This window comes from Sphaerodactylus townsendi, linkage group LG09 (genome assembly GCF_021028975.2).
Source record: "Sphaerodactylus townsendi isolate TG3544 linkage group LG09, MPM_Stown_v2.3, whole genome shotgun sequence".
In the NCBI taxonomy this organism is placed as follows: Eukaryota; Metazoa; Chordata; class Lepidosauria; order Squamata; family Sphaerodactylidae; genus Sphaerodactylus; species Sphaerodactylus townsendi.
Window position 1 is genome coordinate 14,731,992 of NC_059433.1, and position 23,633 is coordinate 14,755,624.

The following is a 23,633-nucleotide window of genomic DNA, read 5'->3' on the forward strand; positions in this document are numbered from 1 at the left end:
TTTGTACCGGCAAATGAAACAAATCCTTTTGTTACGAGAGCTCTAATTTTCCTCCCCTATAACATTTTAGCTTTAGATTCATCTTTTTCAGCCAAAATGCCTTTTCATTTCCTAATTAAAGGGAAATGACTCGCTTCAGGGTCTGAAATTTGAGACCATTAAAGTCTTAAATGTGAGTCTATCTCACGCAAGGAATTTGAACCATTGATGTACTCCAGGGCCACTCTGGAAAGTAGCAAATGCCAAAGAGTGTTAAAGCCGTGTGGCTCATACACAGAAGTTCCCTACTGCAGTTCGTTTCAAGGGACATCAGTGATCAAGGCAGCAAAGCATAAAAAGGCAGGCTAATGGCCCAAGAAGCTTTTAAAAACTAAAATTTGATGGCAGGATAAGCCAAATCATTTGTGGAAAAAGATGGCTTTTGAGAAAGGATTTCAAGGACACGACCATCTGCTATGAGAAACTAATAGGGACCTCCATGACTGGAAAAAGACAAGGCTCATTCTCAAAGTACCCAAATCCAAGATCAGTCTAACTATTTCATCACCTGTCTGAGTGACTGATACTCTACCTCAGTGGTGGTGAACCTATGGCACGGGTGCCAGAGGTGGCACTCAGAGCCCTCTCTGTGGGCATGCGCGCACAGAGTTTGTCACGTGGGGGGGAAATTCTGAGTAAACCCTCCTAGGGTCATGCTTCACCCGTTCGAAGAGTTGCATGGTTGCTTCAAAGCAAAGCCACAACTACCACCAAGCTTACTCCCGAGTAACGCACGCCTCGGAGCCAACTGTTTTTTCTCAGAGCCCTCTCTGTGGGCATGCGCACACAGAGTTTGTCATGTGGGGGGGAAATCGCCCCCCCCCCCCCATCTAGGCTGGCCTGGGCTGCTGGACTTGATGTGCGTGCACCTCCGCAAGCAGGGAGGCTGGTGGGCCGGGTGTCTGTGTTCCAGGTGGCTGCTGCCTGGGGGGGAGGGGGAGGGTGCTGAGGCGGCAGAGATGCTAGAGAGGCACAGAGCGGCACATGTGGGACTTGCTGGAGGCTACAGCAGGCTGGCCCCTGCTCGAGGGGGTTATTCAGGTTAAATTGCCGAAATGGCACTTTGCGATAAATAGGTGGGTTTTGGGTTGCAATTTGGGCACTTGGTCTCGAAAAGGTTCGCCATCCCTGCTCTACCTCCTGGAGGCCTGGGGAAGGGGAGAGGTTGAGGAGGGGGCAGGGCTGCTGGCAGGAGCCGACTGAAGCTTTAAAGCGGAAGGAAGGGCCAGAGGGAGGGAGGAAGGAAGAGCCCGGCTCCGGAGGTATGGCTTGGGCTGGAAGCCGGGGAAATACGCATCATGGGGCCACCACACCCCTAACCCCCACAACGTGAGAGGGAGGACTGTAGTTATTCTAACGACTGACCCTATATGAAGTTTACGTCACATGTAAACTTTCCACCTGAACCTTTTTTAAACAAATACAGCAGATAAACTCTACCAATTGAAATCCTGCCATGCAGGTTGAAGTAACATCGTGGCTTTGCTGGTACAAGCCCTACAAGAGTTTTGTGTATCAGACACAGCAATGGATTTCTCTGCACAAAACAGCTCAGTCTGAGTAAGCAAAGACCATAGAAGAAAACACATTTTAACTTACTCTGTTTGGGGCACTCCAGATCAGACTTCCCTGTTCCTTTACAATGACCAGAATCACGTAAGAGGTCCACCCCACAAAACTGAGGGCAACGCTGATGCCTAAGAAAAACCGGTCGTAGGTGTGATAATAGGACAGCCCTTCTAAAGCAAGGCTGATCAGCTCACTGCAAAGAGACACCTGTGGATAGGAGAGGAACAAACAAATGTGAAAGTTACCTTATTAGTTGAGAGTTAGACTCGTGGTCTATCACACCCCAGCATGCCTGGCAAGGGAGGGGAGGGAAGAGGAGGGTGCCTGGCATCTGGACCTGTCCCACTCACTCTAGCAGAGGGAGGGGGAGGGGAGGGAGGGGTGGCATGCAAGGGAGGGGAGTGAGTGAGGGGTGGCATGCAAGGGAGGGGAAGGAAGGGGAGGGGAGTGAGTGAGGGGTGGCATGAAAGGGAGGGGAGGGAAAGGGAGGGGAGGGGGCCCGGCATCTGGACCTGTCCCACCCACCCTAGCGGAGGGAGAGGGGAGGAAGGGTGTGGGAGGGAGTGAGGGGAGGGGAGTGAGTGAGGGGTGGCATGCAAGGGAGGGGAGGACCAAACTGTAGTGTGCTGTAGCTGACTGATTCTTCCCTTTGAGGTTCTAAACTCTAATGCAGTGTTTCCCAACCTTTTCAAGGTCAGGGTACCCTTGACCTCACTCTTCATATCTCACGGTACCCCTGCCATCCCCCCCACCTTCCCCTCCCAGGGTGAAGGAAAGCACTGGGGTGGGGGGGGGAGTGGCTGCTGACCTTGCGGCAGGCCCTGCCCCCTGGGCCAGCTCCATGACCTTGTTGGTGCCGGTGGGACACCACAAAAATGAGGGAGACCGGTAGTGTTTCTGCGGTACCCCTGGGACATGCTCATGGCACCCCAGGGTACCACGGTACCCTGGTTGAGGATGGCTGCTCTAATGATAAACATTAGATCAGGGATGTCCAACTCTGGCGCTTCAGGAGCAGCAGTGGCGTGGGAGGTTAAGAGCTCGTGTATCTAATCTGGAGGAACCGGGTTTGATTCCCCGCTCTGCCGCCTGAGCTGTGGAGGCTTATCTGGGGAATTCAGATTAGCCTGTACACTCCCACACACGCCAGGTAGGTGACCTTGGGCTAGTCACAGCTTCTCGGAGCTCTCTCAGCCCCACCTACCTCACAGGGTGTTTGTTGTGAGGGGGGAAGGGCAAGGAGATTGTAAGCCCCTTTGAGTCTCCTACAGGAGAGAAAGGGGGGATATCAATCCAAACTCTTCTTCTTCTTCTTCAGATGTTCACGGACTACAATTCCCACCATGGGAATTGATGGGAATTGTAGTCCATGAACATCTGAAACGCCAGAGTTGGACACCCCTGCATTAGATGGGAAAACTGAGCGGAAGATTGAAGACTCTTCTTTTCCTGCGCATTCAAAATTGCTGTCCACAAACTGTAGGCAGCCCAAATAGCCCAGGTTAGCCCAGGTTTATCAGAGCTTGGGCGCTGAGAAGGGTCAGTCACGGTCAATGCTAGGATAGGAGATGACCAAGGAAGACACAGGTCACTATGAGAAGAAGGCAGTAGCAAACCAGCCCTGCTCGTCTCTTGCCTGGAACTATCTGTGGATGGAGTCAGTTGCGACTCGATGACACGTTCTTCGTTGGTCTGCTTTGCTCCATACAGTGATACGAAAAGATACATTCACAGTGTATTTATTCATTAGGGGAAGAATCTCAGCTGATGTTTTAATGCACTGTCGGTCATCATAGAATTCATCGAGGCATGATATGGGGTTCCAAGGAGGTCTCCCATCCAGAGACTCGTCTGGACTAGACCATGCTGTGCTTGAGAAATGAACAGCACAGGATTTACCTCCACCGCCATTGAAGCCTTGGAGGAAGAGAAGGCCGGACACCACCCCTCCCTACGCTGACAGCGTGAGGGCCCATCAGTCAGGCTGTTAGAGGCCTGCTGGTGCAGGCCAATGATGTGGTCAAGAGGCGGAGCCGGGGTGCACGCCTTTCCCCTCCTTGAGCAGCAACGGGTGTGCCTTCAGACGATGCCCAGAGACCAATTTTTGGTAATGGGTGAATTAGTGACAGTTCATATTGTAATAGACTCAGTTAGGAGCAGTATATGTCCATGGTGGCGAACCTTTGGCACTCCAGATGTTACGGACTACAATTCCCATCAGCCCCTGACAGCATGGCCAATTGGCTGGAGTGCCAAAGGTTCGCCACCACTGGTATATGTGAATGCTCAGGACAAATAATACTTTTTATGTAGTTCTACTTGTTTTTGCATGTGTGCTATCCCCCACACTCCTCTTCAGGAACAACAGGGTAAGCAAAGGCACTGCACAGCTCTACCTTTGCTTTGGTGTCAGACAAGGATGCATTTTATCTCCCTATCTCTTCAATCTATATGCAGAACATTATCACAAAGAAAGCTGGATTAGATTTAGATAAAGCTGCAGCGAAAATTGGTGGAAGGAACATTCACAATTTGAGATATGCAAATGACACCACGTTATGGGCAGAAAATAGTAAAACTTGAAACGACTGATAAAGGCTAAAACAGAAGCGCCAAAGCAGAATTAGAATTGAGCATCAAGAAGGCAAAAGTAATGACTGCAGGGGAACGACACAGTTTCAAGGTTGATGATGAAGAAATTGCATTTGTTAAAGGTTCGTTGGCTCCACTGCCAACCAAAAGGGAGACTGCCATTGGAAGAGACCACAAGGGCCATCAAGTCCAACCTTCTGCCAAGCGGGAACACACATTAAAGCACTCCTGACAAATGGCTATTCAGCCTCTGTTTAAAAACCTCCAAAGAAGAAGACTCCACCACTCTCCGAGGCAGTGAATTCTACTGTTGAACAGCCCTGACAGTCAGAAAGTTCTTCCTAATATTTAGGTCAGTGGTGGCGAACCTATGGCACGGGTGCCAGAGGTGGCACTCAGAGCCCTCTCTGTGGGCACGCGCAAACAGAGTGCCCCCCCACACACACACATCTAGGCTGGCCTGGGCCTGTGGGCTTGATTATTAGCATTAAACCTAAGACCTAGTTTCCTTTGGGATGAAGCAGTGTAGGTAACCCTGTTAAGCAGCTGTTACAAAGCCCACTGGGATTTTCTCATGCAAAAGAACTAAAGTCGCTGCATCCTTTTACCTGGGAGTAAGCTCAGTTGCTGGCAATGGGGCTTGCTTCTGGCAATGGGGCTTGCTTCTTAGTAAACCCTCCTAGTGTCATGATTCACCCATTGGAAGAGTTGCACAATTGCTTCAAAGCAAAGCCACTGACTACCACCAAGCTTACTCCTGAGTAACTCACACCTCGAAGCCAACTGTTTTTTCTAAACAAAACCTCAGTATTCAGGTTAAATTGCCGTGTTGGCACTTTGCGATAAATAGGGGGGTTTGGGTTGCAATTTGGGCACTAGGTCTCGAAAAGGTTCCCCATCACTGGTTTAGGTGGAACCTCTTTTCCTTCATCTTGAATCCATGGCTCATTCTGCACATGCAGAATAATGCACTTTCAAACTGCTTTCAGTGTTCTTTGAAGCTGTGCGGAATGGCAAAATCCACTTGCAAACAGTTGTGAAAGTGGTTTGAAACGCATTATTTTGCATGTGCGGAAGGGGCCCATTACTCCGTGTCCTAGTCTCTGAGGCAGCAGAAAACAAGCTTGCCCCTTCTTCAACATGGCATCCCTTCAAATATTTAAATATGGCTATCATGTCCCCCCTTAACCTTCGCTTCTCCAGACTAAACATCCCCAGCTCTTTAAGCCTCTCTTCTTAGGGAATGGATTCCAGACCTTTTACCATTTTGGCTGCCCTCCTCTGAATATGTTCCAGCTTGTCAATATCCTTCTTAAATTGCACTGCCCAGAACTGAACACAGTACTCTAGGTGAGGTCTGACCAATACAGAGTAGAGTGGTACCATTACTTCCCTCGATCTAGACACTATGCCAGTGTTTACCAACCTTTTCGATGTCACAGTACCCTTGACCTCACTCTTCATATCTCCCGGTACCTCTGCCATCCCCCACCTTCCCCTCCCAGTGCCCCTGCTTGCACCACCCCTCACCTTCCCCTCCCAGGGTGAAGGGAAGAACTGGGGGGGGGGGGGAGTGGCTGCTGACCTTGTGGCAGGCCCTGCCCCGAGCCAGCTCCACGTCCTTGCTGGCACCGGCAGGAGACACCACAAAAGTGAGGGGGGGTTAGCATTGCCACGATACCCCTGGGACATGCTCACAGTACCCTAGGGTACCACGGAACCCTGGTTGAAAATCACTGCATTATGCTCTTATTGAAAGACAGAATTGCACTGGCTTTCTTGGCTGCCATATCACACTGCTGACTCAAACCAGAATGAGACTGAGACTTGGAAGAACAGCCATGAAAAAGCCAGAAAAGTGTAAGAATGTGACTCTGGTGTCTGAGATTAAGAGCTTTTGTGCACTTACTACTTGCCTCAAGGTTGTTTGCTTTGAATGGGGTTTTCCTGCAGTTTTTTGTTTACACAAGAGATCGGGCCAGAATATTCCCACAGTTGTTTGGTCTATTCAGCAGAGGCAAGCTGATGCATAACAACGGCATTTATTTTCAAGGAAGGCACCTCTTTCAACCATCCGTATTAGCGAACAGACAAGAACTAAAAACTGAGACCAAGAGATCCACCCAATAGGACCAAACTAAATCACACAGATAATAGGGGAGGGGCAGAGTCTCCTAATCTATACATACATACACAATAAACATGCCACCCCAGCAGAGCCCCTTTCATCTAAACTATTGCATTTTTTAAAGGTCCTTTTCTTCTTGTCTAAAGTACTTCTGCCGGTCCAACAAAGGGACAAATCCTGAATACCCTGTGGTTTTCATGCAAACTCTTTAAAACACGCGCGCGCGCGCGCACACACACACACACACACACACACACACAAAGCCCTTCCGATAATTCGGAAACCCTGGCCAGAAGAGCAGGAAAAACTGTTGTTGGGTGAGCTGGTGAAGTCAGGAAAGAGCAATAAAATCCAGATGAAGATTTACGGTCATGTTCTGCCCGCATTTGGAAGCCGTGCAGCTTCTCTGCTCTGCGGTGGTTTCAGAAAGGGCAAAAAAAAACCCAATACATAAAAGAAAGTCTACAGCGAGGGAAAGGTAAGCTGGCTGTCAGGGAGAACTCAAGGGCAGAAATGGTGTGCAACGATTCATGTCATGAATCTCTATTACTATGTATGGTTGTGAATGCTGGACAGTGAAGAAAGCAGACAGGAAGAAAGTTGACTTATTTAAAGGGTGGTGTTGGAGAAGAGTTTTATGGATGCTCTGAACTGCCAAAAAGACAAATAAAGCAGGTTCAGATCAAATCAAGCCTGAACTCTCTGTAGAAGCTAAAATGACTAAACTGAGGCTACTGTACAGTTTACATTATTTATATTATTATTACATTATTACATGATTTACAATGGGTTTGGGGAGAGGAGGGGCTTCAATGGGTAGGATGTCAGAGTCCGCCTTTCAAAGCGTGAACTAGATTCTATCACCTGGAGACAGTGGCGTATTTATCTAGGGAACATGGGGTACTCTATGTCCCTGGGTGCCCCCTAGTGGGGGGCGCAATAATTTCAGGTTCATTTGTGTGTGTTTTGAATTTTTTTAGTGTTTTTTCAGGCTACCAGCACCAAAATTTCAGGGATTTTTCAGGAGACCCTCCTGATGATACCAACCAAGTTAGGTGAGGTTTGGTTCAGGGGGTCCAAAATGATGGACTCCCAAAAGGGGTGCCCTATCCCCCATAGTTTCCAATGGGAGCTAATAGAAGATGGGGGCTACACCTTTGAGGGTCCATAACTTTGGACCCCCTGAACCAAACTTCACCAAACCTGGGTGGTATCATCAGGAGAGTGTCCTAAAGATACCCTGAAAGTTTGGTGCTGTTAGCTTAACAACTGCACCCCTGACAGCAGGCACCCTTCAAATTTCCCCATATTCTCCTTTTAAATCGACCCTCTTTGGCATGGACTTAAGGGAGAATGTGAGGTCCCCAGTTTAAACATTGAAATTGATGCTGTTTGGGGGTGGATTCCACTGGAGGTGTTTTGTGAGAGATGATGCTGACATTTGTTTGGTAAATGTTTTGCTGGGGTGATTTGTGAGAGATTTAGATACTTAATACCCACTTGCACTGGCTTGGAGCTGTTTCTCAGGCTAATAACCTACCTTATAGGGTTGGTGTGAGGACAAAATTAGGAAAGAGAATTGGTGGGGAGAGAGTCATGCACGTTTTGATGGGGGTGGGAGGTGTTTTGTGAGCTGGTGCAAAAAATTATTGTTTGGTCGTGGTGGGGGAGGGTGGCCACCCATGGGGGGGGGGGGCAAACTCAGGTTTTGTCCCCAGGCTCCAGTTTGCCTAGATGCGCCTCTGCCTGGAGATCAGCTGAAATGTGAGAAATCCAGCCACTACCTGGAAGCTATTTGGGATGATCCACTTACCGCTTCCTTGTATTTTTCATGTTGAATATAAGTCCTTGCTTTTCTGAGAAAGTCTGTTTGCTCTGAATCAGAAAGAGGCCTGGCACAAAAAAGACAGGGAAAAAAATAGCTTGAAATACCAGTTTTATTTCAACTTTCGAGGAAGGAGAGGCCACTGTGGATAGACTTTAAAAAATTATCTCAGACCTATTTAATATCCAGCCATGCTTAATTTTTACAGCTCTGTTTTCCACTGATCATTGTCGCAGAAGCACATTTACAAAAAAACAAAACACTGCAGGATATTTTTCATTGGCAAGATGGCCCCTTGGGTGCTTTTAACATACAGAGCAACAGAGAGAGCAAAGAGATTTACTGCCAAAATTAAAGTCTCAGGAGAAAGCCATGGAGTCTGAGGAAAACTATGGAAAAGAAAAGCATTATAATGAAGCAGGCCACCTAAAAATAGGACTTTAGATAATATCATTTTTGAAGGAGAGGTGGCACAAAACAATGACCTAAGCTATGGAAAAACATTTTATTTCTTTTTTTCCCCCTAAATATTTCGGTATAGTTAAATAGTTTCAAAAGCTCATTTTGAAACTAGGCCCAAAAGTGTCTGTGAGGCCGAGAAGATCAGGCAGCATACCAACATTTTAAATAAAATTAAATAAAGCTAACATCATACACTCTGCAGTTCCTTTTCTAGTTTAATTGATAGACCACTGAATATGCTAAGTTTGGTTGGCTTATTCCTGCCAACTGGCTGTTTAGCTCCATCTCTCACCGGTCGAAAAATGTGCTTACTGACCTAGTAAAAAGAGTACAATGAGAAGGCGCCTGAAACACACAGATTTGGTTCTGTTACAAGTTAGGGGCTGTAAAATTGGGACTGTTTAGTAGAAATGATGTGAGATTTAAGTTGTACGGGTGATAGGGGGAAACTCTTGAGGGGGAGCAGCAAACACAATGAACCCCAACTCATTTCACAAGTTGGAGAAGCCATAAGGTTTATGCCAGAAACTTGAAACAAAGACCTTTGTGTAACCCCTGAACATTGCTTGGAAATATTTCTATGCTATCCATATGTCTATACCTTCTGGCACCAAATGTGTCTGAATTCTTTATTTTTGACTTCTCTCTGCCATTTCATATGCTCTCTTCTTTCTTAATGCCATGTACATTAAGAGCAGCAGTGGCGTAGGAGGTTAAGAGCTCGTGTATCTAATCTGGAGGAACCGGGTTTGATTCCCAGCTCTGCCACTTGAGCTGTGGAGGCTTATCTGGGGAATTCAGATTAGCCTGTACACTCCCACACAGGCCAGCTGGGTGACCTTGGGCTAGTCACAGCTTCTCGGAGCTCTCTCAGCCCCACCTACCTCACAGGGTGTTTGTTGTGAGGGGGGAAGGGCAAGGAGATTGTCAGCCCCTTTGAGTCTCCTGCAGGAGAGAAAGGGGGGATATAAATCCAAACTCTTCTTCTTCTTCTTCTACATTTCTGATTTGTCTTTTATAATAAGTAGATTTTAGTTTTGAGCCTGTGCCATGCATCTCTCAGGTTTTTTTCCCTGGTTAATATTAAGTTTTATAGAGGAAATAATACGGAAAAGAGGGAATAACATAGAAAAGATTTTGAATGCCCTAAGAGCAAGAGAGATTTTCCTGTAGCCTATAGTTTTAATAAAGGGGTTTAGCGGTCTTGGCTGGGGACTGCTTGCTTTAGACGGCAGGAATCTTTGCACGTTCCCAGAAGTTAACTCTCTGTCACAAGTTCAGCACATAAATCTGCATTACCTGTCACTTTTCTGAATGCAACTGGGAGGTCTGAATTCGTGCTAACAAAATCTTTCAGATCACTGCGTTTATGTAATGCTGAGAAGACCGAGGAGGCTCCAATTACAGCCTCTAAAATCACCACAGCTCATCGAACAAACCTCACAACAGCACAGTCAAAGCTCTTTAGTTCCAATAATATAAATAACATAATTCATGAGCAAGAACAATCAATTGTGTAACTCGACATTAGGGCTAATTGTGCAGAGGCTGATAAATCGTCCCTTGTGAGACGTTACTGACTCTCGCTGGGAGTACACCTGACAAAATTAATGCTTCCACCACATCATTCATGACTCCAGTTAAAAAATACCGAACAGCATTTGACAGCCAAGACGGCAAGTCGGAGATCAAAATGAACCAAGAGGAGGAATCTCAAGGGAGTTCTGGCTGACCAGCAATTCCCTGCCTGTCGCTTCTGTGTGGAAGACCTCGTCGCGGCTGATTATGTTTTCTTTCTTGGGGAGGGGGTGCTATTCAGCCCCATTTGAAATCAGCAGAAGAAAACAAAATCCAAAAAAATCAAATGGAACACTATTAAGCATGCTCGATTCTCTCTCTCTCTCTTTTAAGGATGGTTAAGGATGGTTTTTCCCTGGTTAATATTAGGTTTCATAGAGGAAATAATACGGAAAATAGAACAGGATTCTGCCCAGCACATATACTCTGTGGTATGGCCAGATTGACGTGGCGGTTAGAATTTCACATGACCCAGGTTCAAATCCCGCTCGGCCATGGAATTTCAGCAAGTGACCTTTGGCCAGGCTAACCTCTTTTTTTTCATTCGATGTAAGGGCCTAACTGGGTGAAAAAGTGGGATGATAAAATGTTATAAATAAAGAACTATATAATGTAAATTTTAAAAACCCTGCCTCATGGGTCTATTCTTATACAGCGGTACCTCGAAAATCGCAGATAATCCGTCCAGAGGTTATCGGCGATTTCCAAAACTGATGTATTTCGAGGGACGTCGTTTGCGCACGTGCAACGTCATTGGCACATGCGCAACGGTGTTTGCGTATGCGCAACAACGTTTGCGTACCCTTGGCGGCCACCAAAAATTGAGACGGCCGACGATTTTCGAGTGCAGAAATCGGCGCCTGGCAATCGTCCATTACTGAAATCGACAATCATCGAAGGCGTCGATTTTCGAGGTACCACTGTAAGGGGAAAATGGAAGAGGGGAGAAAGCTGTTACAAGAGACTTTGGGTCCCTTATACAACAATCCATAAACAGAAACAATTTAAAAAAACCTTGTGTGCACATGGAGACTAATAAAAGGCATAGTACAAACTAAAAGGATATGAACAGTACTATTCCATCAAGTTACCTCACTGCAACCAAGGCCCAGTATAGTCATAACGCTGAACGCTAGTCCCACTTAAATCAACAAGCTAAGATTGGAATATGTCTGCATAAGATTGCACTGTAAATATTGTACACGACTGTGGTTTCTACTTGGGTTGAAAACTAAAATCTATAACAAAATGGTTGTATTTATTATAAAGTGTACACAAAAACGTTTGTTAAAAATACAGGTGGTGCCCTAAAAAATCAGCATGAACTTCACACAAATCTCTAACACTGCTGATGCGACAATCATGACCAGTCCAGGATCATATGTGTTTGTGTTCTGACAGGCATGGCATCCTCTTGGAGAGAGATTCCATTGCATTGTAGCTGCTGCATTTCCCATCCTAGACTTATACTCAAATCAATAAGTTTCCCAGTTTTTTGTGGTAAAATTAGGTGCTTCGACTTATATTCGGGTCGACTTATACTTCTGTTACAGAGTGGTTCTTTAGTTGAAGGAGTTAGGAACACTAATACACTTTGCCAGTTTCTCCTTTAAACTAGCCTGGGATCACTTCTTTCACAAGAGCAATTTCCCATTAAACTCTTAGGGATCACCCAACAGCTTTAGAGATATTTCCCTAGATTACTTCCTGATCTGAAATCCCAATGTGTTCCTTTCAGTCCAGAGGAGAATCTTCCACCAAACAGACTACAGCTCACCAGCTGTCTCTAAGCTCCATCTGTTAACTTCTCTTCCAGTCAACTGTCAGAACTCTCCAACTGCCATTCTCAGAATTCTACGTGAACTTCCTGTCAAGTCAAAAGGTTCCATGACTGGGACAAATTCTTATGATACAATTGTCCAACACAACCATCATTTATTGATCATTTGAATTGGTATATGAAAGAAGACAAGAAAAACAGATGTTTTTTAAACCTACAGAATAAAATGCACTTACCTGAATGGTGAGAACAAAAACGGTAATGTTGTTTTCTTCTTCTGAGCCATCTTAACCTGAACACAACAGAGAATAACAACAAACACTGTTTTAAATGTTTCATATACATTAATCAGAAGAAACAAATGCCAGCACCCTACAACTTCAATACCCTCGTTCAAGTCTTCTTCAGGCTTCCTTATGGTTGAGAAAAGCAGGGTATAAATCCAAACTCTTCTTTGTCTTCTATTTGTTTACTTACATTCTACCCCCTGTTAAAATTCTGACACTTTCAACTCAGTCACAGCAATCAAACGATGATCTCTTCTGCACAAATATGCTTTTTAAGACAGAACACTCGAAAATTTTAACAGGGAAAACCATCTCATTGATACCGTATATACTTGCATATAAGTCGAATTTTTAAGCACATTTTTGTGCTGAAAAAGCCCCCCTTGACTTATACACGAGTGAGGTGTATTTTAAAAAATATTTTAGGGTTTTTACTTTGTCAGCCGCCAGGGGGCGCAATTTTTAGGGTAGCGGCACCAAAATTTCAGGAATGTTTTAAGTGAGTCTCCTGATGGTACCACCCAAGTTTGGTGAAGTTTGGTTCAAGGGGTCCAAAGTTATGGACTCTCAAAGGGAGAGTCATCTTGGCCCCATTTCCCACTATTTCCAACGGGAGCTAATAGTAGATGGGGCTACATTTTGAGGGTCCATAACTTTGGACCCCTTGAACCAAACTTCACCAAACCTGGGTGGTATCATCAGGATAATCTCTTGCTGATACCAGCCAGGTTTGGTGATGTTTGGTTTAGGGAGTCCAAAGTTATGGATCCCCAAAGTGTGTGCTCCCATCCCCCATTGTTTCCAATGGAAGCTAATAGTAGATGGGGCTACCCTTTTGAGAGTCCATAACTTTGGACCCCCTGAACCAAACGTCTCCAAACCTGGGTGGTATCATCAGGAGGGTTTCCTACAGATACTCTGTAATGTTGGTACTGCTAACATAAAATTCCTCCCCTGACCAAAAATCCAGTTTTGAAGGATTTTAACTCTTGTGTTTTAGCTTGGTTACTGATTGAGCTAAGGTCTTTGTACTTTTAAAGTTATTGTTGAGACCATATTGTTTTTGTTGACCCTCTTTTCCACTTACAGAGCTAGTTTATTTTCTTTGAAATAAATATTCAAAAACATTTAACCTACTGATGCCTCAAGTAATGTAATTTTATTGGTATCTATTGTTATTTTTGAAATTTACCAGTAGCTGTTGCATTTCCCACCCTCGACTTATACGCGTGTCAATAAGTTTTCCCAGGGTTTTTTGTGATAAAATTAGGTGCCTCGACTTATATGCAGGTCGACTTATACACGAGTATATACGGTACTTTCGAACTGTTTTTCCTTTTTAAAAGAACAACTTCCTTGGTTGTATGGATGGGAAGATATCCTCAAAAGTGTGCAGTCAATGCTTGGTGAAATGTTGCGATCACAGAATAGTTTCCACGGTTCAGATCCATTTATTTTACACATTTTGCTTGAGAGGCTATCTCAGTCATCAGAAAGAAGTCTAGGATGAACAAACATCTGACAACTCCTAAAGAGTCTTTCCAGCTATTAACCCTCCTGGCTTATCGGGACTAAGCTTCCATCTATTATCCCTCATGTACCTCTGGAGAAATATTTTTTCCCCCACCCTTCCTTTTGTCCCCAACCAGGCACCATAGAGCGGGTGGGCAGAAGTTGCAGTGAGCCTGGTAACAACATCAGGGGGAGACAAAAAAGGGAGGGGAAAGAGGGGAAAGGGTGGAGAGATCAAACCAGCCAAAACCCTGTGGGTGGTTTCTTCTGGGCTGGCTGGGAGTCTCTGGGAGGAGGAAGGCTCTGCCTGGGAGAGAAGGCAGCGGCCATTTCCCCGTAGGCCGTGTGCTAGGCCCAGTGATGGGAGCTTCCTCATAAGCAATAGCTACTTAAGCCGAGGACCTACCCCGCTGGACAACAACTAGTAGGCAGGGTATGTGGTAACGACAGGGCCAGAGGACTTGCGGTTTGCTTTTCATTAGTTTGTGTTCCTTGTTGTCTTTGGGGTGCTGTGCCAGAAAAGCTCTCTAAATTATTGTTCTGTTATTAAAGAATTGACTTTGTTAAATCTTTAGCAGGAGTGGACCGTTCTCTGTACCGCGTGTGCTCCCCCCATTTTGGACACGCTAGTGGGAGAGGAGACTGAGAAGTCCTGGTCCTTCCCAGTGGACAATCCAGAAACTGACCAGGTGGTGGCAGCAAACCCTGGAAATAAGATAGCCCTCTCCAGGGAAAGGTTGGCAACTCTGGGAGAGGTCAGAGGGCGAAATAGGGCCTGCAAGCCATAGGCAAGCCTGTTTCGCCACAACCTCATAACAACATCTTGGCACCATTTCAAGGGGGAAACAGCACTGGCCTTGGATTTGACAAAAAAGAAAGATGGCTTCTATCAGGTTTTTGGTGGCACTGTATGCAAAACGAACCAAGCCAAGGGTCTTCAACATAGTATCCATGGACACTACGGCACCTGCCAATAACTTTGTTGGGTCCACCCAGTGTTTTTAGAAAGCCAGCTAGGTCAAGTGGGGTTTTGGTCCAGCAAGGCTTCTAACTGGCTGAGCAGATTTCTAAAAAAGTTGCTTTGGCAGCAGTTGCCACTACAGCACAAGGATCCTCACTGTGTGACCGAAGATAAGCTGATGCAGTCATTTTGTAGCTGGCTGTACCTCCTGTGGCAGCCATTTTGTAACAGCCATTTTGTAGTAGTGCCCATCAAGCTGCGTCAGAATCTGAAAGGTGCCCACAAGCTGAAAAAGGTTGGGGACCCCTGGACTAGGTGATCACTTCCAGAAGTTTCATGTAGATGTTCAAGAGTACCAGGGTTCAGAATCCTGTCAGATCACTTTCAGTGAGTGCATGGTCACAAATTGCTACCTCCTGGACATAGGTGTCAAACTCGCGGCCCTCCAGATGTTATGGACTATAGTTCCCATCATCCCCTGCCAGCATGGCTAATTGCTCATGCTGGCAGGGGATGATGAGAACTGTAGTCCATAACATCTGGAGGGCCACGAGTTTGACACCTGTGCTCCTGGATATACCAAACTAGAAAGAGACAAATGAAGTCACTACAAAGTAGGGCCAACCCATTCTCAAAACTGCAGGCTATGCAGAAGCGTTTGAGGAGAAAATATTTTAAAAGCCACTGAAAGGTAAAGGAGAATGAATAGGAGAACTCCTATCATCTATCTCCAGAGGACAGCTGTCAGAACATGACAGCTAAAGCATGCTGAACTGTAAAACCTGATCCAATTCCAGAGAATTAAGGGATCTGGAAAATCAATATCAGCACGGCATCTCTAACAACAGAAGAGCCCTGCTGGATCAGGTCAGAGGTCCCCCTCGGCTAAAATCCTGTCTCTCACAGCAATCAACCAGGTATTCGGAAGGCTAACAAAGCACAGAGGACAAGGCCATCCCTCGATGTTGCCTTCTAGCCCTGAAGCTCAGAGTATTCCCTCCCCATCTACTTCTGGGGAAGGGTGATAGAGTGCAGTTGCCTCTGAGTTTCTCATAGGTCAGTGGTGGCGAACCTTTGGCACTCCAGATGTTATGGACTGCAATTCCCATCAGCCCCTTCCAGCATGGCCAATTGGCCATGCTGGAAGGGGCTGATGGGAATTGCAGTCCATAACATCTGGAGTGCCAAAGGTTTGCCACCATGGTCATAGGTACTGTGAGACCTGAATTGACAAATGGTAGCTACAAATCTCCCGTTGGGATCTTGCCCTAGAAAGGAGGAGCAGTTGAGAGATCAACCACAATGTCTGAAGTAGTTCTCCTCTTGAGTAAGCAGTGAAAACAAAGGCTCACTTGAGAGTTGAGAACCAGAGTTTTTTCTGCCTCTGCATATGGAGGCTTCCTTGAGTCACCATGGCTAGAAGACACTGATAGACCTATCTCATCTTCTCTTTAAATCTATCTATGCTTGTGGCCATCACATCACTAAATACTGAATTCCACATTTTAATCACTTGTTGAGTAAAGGAGTACTCTTTTGTCCACACTGAATCTACTGTTCTCAACTATTACTCATTCATTTACCTTGGCCAAGAATACGTGATAAAAAGGTAATCAGTAATCGCTCAAGTGCGCTTTGTCCTGCACTAGTTATTTTCTGCACACGGCAAATAAAATTTTCCTTTTGGTTGCCAGGAATCATCCCCGTGAAACGTGCAAACATGTGCTATTTTTGACATTAGCAGTCTCAGTTTTCTTGGCTAGCTTTAATCACTCAGGAGGAGAAAGGTCAAGCAAATCAATGGCAGGATGAGTTATTCCCTTTATACCTTCCAGTGACTGGAGGTAATGCACCAAAACTGGACAAGCAGTGTTACTGGACCTCTCTCCCTGTGAAACCATGAAAATAGTGCTATCAAAGGCCGTTTCCGCACGGCCCTTAAATGGCGCCCTGGGGACAGGATAAACGCCGTCCCCAGGGAGCCATTCGCACACAGGCATTCCTCTCCCAGCGCTTCAGTTGCCCTGGAAAACAAACCCCTTTAAAGGGTTGAGTTTCCCCGAACAGCGGAGCTCTTTCGGGCGCAGCGGTGCTAACAGCACCGCCAGGAACACGTTATTTCTTCGCCCGAATAGCCTTATCCCCGGCGTCCGGCCTGCTGGCCATCGTTGATTATCGCCTTGTCCCTCCGACCCCTGGAGGTCGGAGGGCAGCGTGCATGGCAGCTTCTCGACAGCGCCAGCAGGTCAACGACGTAATACAGTTCCTGAGTGGGACGGGGAGGGGGGAAGAGGCGGCTCCATGCGGAGCCGTCTGCCGTCTGCCGGCCTCCGCCTGCACGCCGGCAGAATTCTTGCCGACGTGGAGGCGCCTCGACGGCCGTGCGGAAACAGCCTAAGTCAACGAAGTTGTCCTAGCTATTACGGGGTTAAATCTCTTCACTTACCAATTGGCTAAAGTTCTGCTAAATGACATCTTGAAAGGAAACCATGTTTTGTTAAGTGCCAAAAACACAGCATAGACCTTCAAGTGGTTCTCGCAGAGCATTCAGCTCAAATTAGCCCAGGTTCTCTCCCACCCAGGTTCTAAGATTCTCCAGGTCATTTCCACTACCTGTAATGCCCAGTTATTCCCCAGGAAGACCCAGATTTGTGGTCTAAGGAGAAAAGGTCCAGGACTAAATGCATCAATAGCCAGAAGCAACATGCCTTTCCTATCTGACTATCAAGAAAGAGTTGGAGTTTTATGGGCTGCTGTTGTTTTATTTGTATGGTTTGCCCCTAACTTATTTGTATTAATTTTGTTGTACACCGCCCGGAGCCCCTCGGGGATAGGGCGGTATAAAAATCGAAATAATAAATAAAATAAATAAATAAAAACAGCAGGACAGAATTGCCAGAGAATACTGGAAACAATTTGAATTGATGCGTCTCCAAGACGGTTCACCCTAGCAGGTCTATTGCCTATTATACAGGCTACAGGACTTCTGAATATGTTCATAAGCCATGGACTGGCTTGAGATTCAACTTCCAAGCATGATTTCATTTGGCAGGTACTGAGCGAAAGGAATGTTCTAGCCTCAATTGTGAAGAAACATAAGCCCCAGTTCTGCAGCTGGGTATAACTCAAGAGTGCATGCCAGCAAGGCACTTTGTGGATTGCCAGCAATAGCCTTTTACAGCTCAGTTAAGAGATCAGAATTAAATTCCAGGGCTAGTTCTACCCTTCTATGAAAGAAAAGTACTGCTTTCACTGGCATTGATCCACATTGGCTAGCCAGAGTTCAACCCTACAAATTTAAAACATTTTTACTCCAGAACAACATCACAATTTCTACGAAACATTTACATGTCAGCTCAAGATCAACCAAAACATTGCATACAAGAATTCAAGTTAATGCTACACAGCGCTGTTTATTTATTAATTCAGTATCACAGTAAACACATTCCAGTTGCAAGAACTTTATTAATTCAATGCCTGTTGAGTAAGCCTCGCTGAAAGAAACTGGATTTACTTCAAAGTAGATCAGCTTCGGCTTGCTTCCTAAAACGCCATCCACAGCAGGACTACTCAAAATCCTGCTCAGATCTATTCAACGGGGCTGACTCCCAGGAAAGTATCCTTAGGGTTCCCCCATAGAGTACATAAACTTGCAAATTCTTGTGCTACCTGCTGTAAGAGTTATGAAAGGTAAGTTGTTCCTCCCTGCAAGTGTTCATGGGAAAGGGTAACGCTTCTGGGTGACAAGTTACCTTGAACTGTTGGAGGATCTGAGCGGCATTTGTAAAGATGCTTTCTGCCTTAAAACGAGCTGTGTTGTTCAGGTATCCCAGAGGCAGAATTCCCTGAAAATAGAATAATATTCATGTTTATGCCCACAATCCAAGCTCAGGGGGAGAAGGGAGACAGCAACCATACATACCGTGTTTCCCCGAATAGAAGACAGCGTCTTATGTTAATTTTTGCTCCCAAAGATGCGCTATGTCTTATTTTCAGGGGATGTCTTATTTTTCTGTGTTCTGTTCGTCAGGCATGCTTCCAAACAAAAACTTTGCTACATCTTACTTTTGGGGGATGCCTTATATTTCGCACTTCAGCAAAACCTCTACTACGTCTTATTTTCCGGGGATGTCTTATATTCAGGGAAACAGGGTAGTAGTCTCTATTAGACAATAAAATATGTTGTTCTGTACAGTTATGGGGGGGGGGGGTTAAATGATATTTTTCCTCCACAATACTCTCTCTGGAGTGGATCCACCCATGGAGCACAATTTTCCCCACCTCCCTTCTCTGCAAAGGTAGAGGAATTTCAGAGGGAATTCTGAGCTGCCATGGGAAGGTGGTGGGCATAATCCTTGCACCCATCAAAACAGCTAGTCTGGGTCTAAGCCCATGTTATCGTTTCTTCTTAGAGGCAGTTCTCAGTTTGGTTCCTGTCTCGTTTTCTCTAATCACAGCTGAGACAAGCGAACGTTGCTGGAAATTGTTGTTGTCGTTTTTCTGGGCTGTGTGGCCGTGGTCTGGTAGATCTTGTTCCTAACGTTCCCAGCGGTGGATGCAGGCAAAACGTGAGGAACGAGATCTACCAGAACACGGCCACGCAGCCCAGAAAAACCACAACAACCGGTTGAATCCAGCCATGAAAGCCTTTGACAATACATTGCTGGAAATATTGATTTCAAACATGGGCATGCCACACTCCGAGAAATCTGCCAGACGCATTTTCCGGAACAGGGCAAGTAAGGCCATCCCCATAGGAAAAATAAGATCAGAGTCGCGAGTGTGGATAAAACCATAGTTCTAATTCCATGAAGTGAAGAAGTGGAGATTATGAAGTGGCCCAGCTTGCCAAAAAATGGACTGCATTCACACCATTGACAGCCTCTGATATGACCACTTGCGGCTCATGCAAGTGATTTGGAGACGTGGCCTAGCAGCCATAACGGGAACAGACGTGGCCTAGCAGCCATAACGGGAACAGAGGTCCTTTCACATATATGCATTCCCTTTTTGTTAGGTACAAAAACTGAGACCCCCTGTTCGGAGATAAATAAGTTGCATTTCAGAAGCCAGGATCAGGAGGCAGGTAACACTCAACAGATTCTCTTTCCCTCGGGATGTGAGGGCAATCTGGCTGTGACCTCTGTCACCCCACTGATCGCCAGGGTTGATTCAGCCAATCGGGCTGGCTAGGCAGGTGCCCCCATCTCCCTCACCACTCCATGTGCGCCCCTCCCGAAGCTGCGCACTCAATGGAAGAGGTTGGCTGGACCATCCCAGATAGAAGGAGTGTACCATTCTTCAGTCAGGGGTATACGATACATAAGAACATAAGAACATAAGAACATAAGAACAAGCCAGCTGGATCAGACCAGAGTCCATCTAGTCCAGCTCTCTGCTACTCGCAGTGGCCCACCAGGTGCCATTGGGAGCTCACATGCAGGATGTGAAAGCAATGGCCTTCTGTGGCTGTTGCTCCCGAGCACCTGGTCTGTTAAGGCATACCTTTGTGATCCTCTGCTAGAACCTCCAAACAAGCTCAAGTTCTCTTTCCCTCTGTCTATGTAACTGAATGTAACAGATTTGAGGACTTCCCTTTATATTTAGGAGCATCTACCCCAAAAGTGCCCTCATGATATTTAGATTTTTTTAAACTGTTTCTCAATACAGGAGCGCACTTATGCTTCCAAGGTTAAACTCTATATCCCTTCTCAAGAAATGCAATGTTGAATGCAAAGGACGGCATACTCAGATGGACTTTGTAACTGTTTCTGGATAAACAGAAACTTTGAGGCACTGTTAACCGGAATGCTGTACCTTTTGCCACCTTAAGGATTAGTAAATTATTCCTCTTTTCTGGAATAATGAAAGGCTGCCAATAGCCGATAAGGTCAAGAAATTCTTGGCAGGTGTGGATTTAGGAGTTCCGATGGCTGTAGCCAAATCATTTGCTCATGTAATTAAATCCAAAGGACTTCAAGTAGGTAACAGTTCGATTATTTAAATTATTTGTGTGTGACTGCGCTTCTGGAAAGATGGAAACGTTGAGCCATTGTTTACTGGTACGATGTACCTTTTGCATTATTAGGGATTTGTGGATTACTCCTCTTTTCTGGGATAATGAGGGGTTGTTAATACCAGATAAGATTAAGAAATTCTTGGCAGATATGGACTGCGGAGTTACGTTGGCTGTAGCCAAATTTTTTGCTCATGCAATTAAATTCCAAGGACGTCAAGTACAATAACTGGTTGGTTACTTGCTTTTTTTTTTTTGTTTATCTAGTGTGACATTGCTCAAGGCCTGTAGGCTAAATGAGCAGTATCATTACAGAAAGTAACTCAGCAGCTAATATGCTCTCCCATGGGGGGAAAAAATAAAGAGATGTCAGGTAATGGACGCAAAACTAGGGTTTCGAGCTCTGGGTTGGGATATGCCTGGAATTTTGCGGGGGGGCCCTCCCCCCTTCTGTGCTTTGCTCCTTGGCTCTTTTGCTCCCTATCTTTTATAATTTATTTTTGCATATTTATTGTTATTTTTAGGGAGGAGTCCAGCCGCTCCCTCCTTTTTGGGGTGGTTTTAAAGGAATTGGGTTACGGGACGCCATTATTATTGTTACTGTTTTTGACCGCTGTTTAAAATGGTTTTAATGGATTTTAGTATATATGGTCACTATTGTGACCCTTGTTATAAATTGTATATAGATAGTGTTGTGCACCGCCCAGAGCCCCTTGGGGATTGGGCGGTCTATAAATTTAAATAGGTAGGTAGGTAGGTAGGTAGGTAGGTAGGTAGGTAGGTAGGTAGGTAGGTAGGTAGGTAGGTAGGTAGGTAGGTAGGTAGGTAGGTAGGTAGGTAGGTAGGTAGGTAGGTAGGTAATTCCCCTGTAATTCCAGGGGATCTCCTGGCCTCAACTCACTGGAATCCTAGGGCAGAGGTGTCCACCTCTGGCACTTCAGATGTTCATGGACTACAATTCCCATCAGCCCCTGCTGGCTATGAACATCTGAAGCACCAGAGTTGGACACCTCTGCCCTAGGCAATGCTGGACTAAGGCAGTTTAGATCCTGTTTAAACTCAGGAAGGCTCAGAGGATGCAAGCCCCCACTGTCCCCCTAGGGCAGTGATGGCGAGCCTATGGCATGGGTGCCAGAGGTGGCACTCAGAGCCCTCTCTGTGGGCACGCGTAAACAGAGTTCATCATGTGGGGGGGGGGGGGAAATTGCCCACGCACACACACATACACATCTAGGCTGGCCTGGGCCGCTGGGCTCGATTATTAGCATTAAACCTAAGACCTAGTTTTGGGGAAGCAGTGTAGGTAACCCTGTTAAGCGCTGTTAAACCCCACTGATTTTCATGCAAAGAACTAAAGCGCGATCCTTTACCTGGGAGTAAGCTTGGTTGCACAGCAATGGGGGCTTAGCTTCTGAGTAAGAAGCCCTCCTAGGAGTTAGAAGTGATTCACCACGTTAGTCCGAAGAGTTGCATGGTTGCTTCAAAGCAAAGCCAGCAACTACCACCAAGCTTACTCCCGAGTAATGCACGCCTCAGAGCCAACTGTTTTTTCTACACTAAAACCTCAGTATTCAGGTTAAATTGCCGTGTTGGCACTTTGCGATAAATAAGTGGGTTTTGGGTTGCAATTTGGGCACTCGGCCTCGAAAAGGTTCGCCATCACTGCCCTAGGGATCCGTGCAATATGCAACCGCTCTCTCCAGTATCACTTTCCACCGCCAGTTGTCCAATGGGCCATTTGTTGGTGGGCTTCATATTTGTGTGTGTGTGTGTGTTTAACAGAGTTCTAGTCCACCTTTCTAGCTTTTCCTTTCAGCAGCTCAAAAAAAAAATGACAACGCAGTGAAACAAGGTGGACACAAGAGCTAGTTTAGAGTCTGCTCAGTCAAGAAACCCACTGTATGAGCTTGATCTGGTTGTTCCTCCTCAGGTTAACCAGCCTCTATGGGTTATTCTGAAGATCAAATACTCCTTGGAGAAAGGACGAGATGACAATGTGATCAACAGAGCTGCTCAGCTCCATCTCTGCTTCCTTCCCTGCCCGAAATCATGCTACCAGTGGGAGAACAGAGCTTTTCCCCACAACGCTCCATAGCGACACGTCAGTGGCTGCCCTGAAGAACACCCCAGAGCTAAGCACGACTGTAGAGAATAAGGCATGGAACGTTCGCTGGCTGGCAACGGCTCTGGTCTGCAAGGCCAGAGTAGCAGCTACTACTGTTGCTAGTGAGGAATATGGCTAGACCCGAAGCCCGATGCTAAAAGGCATTGGAGGTATGATAGTGGAAGCGGGTTCTGGAACTTTCTGCCCTTCTCCCCGAAAAGTTGGTAGGTAGTTAAGTTAGTAAAATATATATATATACTTGTGTAAGTTATATGACACACCCACCCTCACCAAATCAATTGCAATTCCAATAATGCGATGAACTTTTTTACTGATTTATAGCCAAGACAGAAAAAAACCCTACTGCATGGCTTACCACAGAGTTCAGGGGGAAAGGGACTCCAATGAGAGAAGCCATCAGTGGTGCAATATCAGCCTGCAAAAGAAACATGTATAGAGAAAGGCAAAACAGAAATAAAAGTTTATGATATTTTCAGAAGACAGACAGCTATGGCACTTCACAGTTTACCAACCAAAGACGGCTATTTATCAAACCACTGTTTCCATATTTCGGGAGCTGCTGACATTTCATACATTGTCCTACTTCTAGAAAATTCAACACGTAGGTCAAAGCAGCAGAAAGAAACAGTGTTGGTTAGAAGTGCACGGACAAGTTTGCTTTGAAAACTGAGAGACTCTGAGACAGGCAGGCAGGCAGATGGCACACAAAGGTTAAGTTCACCTTGGCGTTAAGCAGATGGGCCACTTCCTAACGATGGA

The 23,633-nt window shown here is 45.8% G+C and overlaps 1 protein-coding gene across 1 annotated transcript in view; it reads right to left on the reverse strand.

Annotated features, from left to right (window-relative positions):
* Positions 1-23,633, reverse strand: part of PIGN (phosphatidylinositol glycan anchor biosynthesis class N) — a 158,250-nt gene that overhangs the window by 104,724 nt on the left and 29,893 nt on the right. Inside the window, exons 11-15 of the mRNA XM_048508505.1 lie at positions 23,230-23,289; positions 18,486-18,578; positions 12,210-12,265; positions 8,142-8,220; positions 1,639-1,815 (exon numbers count right to left, since the gene is read on the reverse strand). Coding sequence (XP_048364462.1) covers positions 1,639-1,815; positions 8,142-8,220; positions 12,210-12,265; positions 18,486-18,578; positions 23,230-23,289 — 465 coding nt within the window. The remainder of the gene's footprint in view (positions 1-1,638; positions 1,816-8,141; positions 8,221-12,209; positions 12,266-18,485; positions 18,579-23,229; positions 23,290-23,633) is intronic.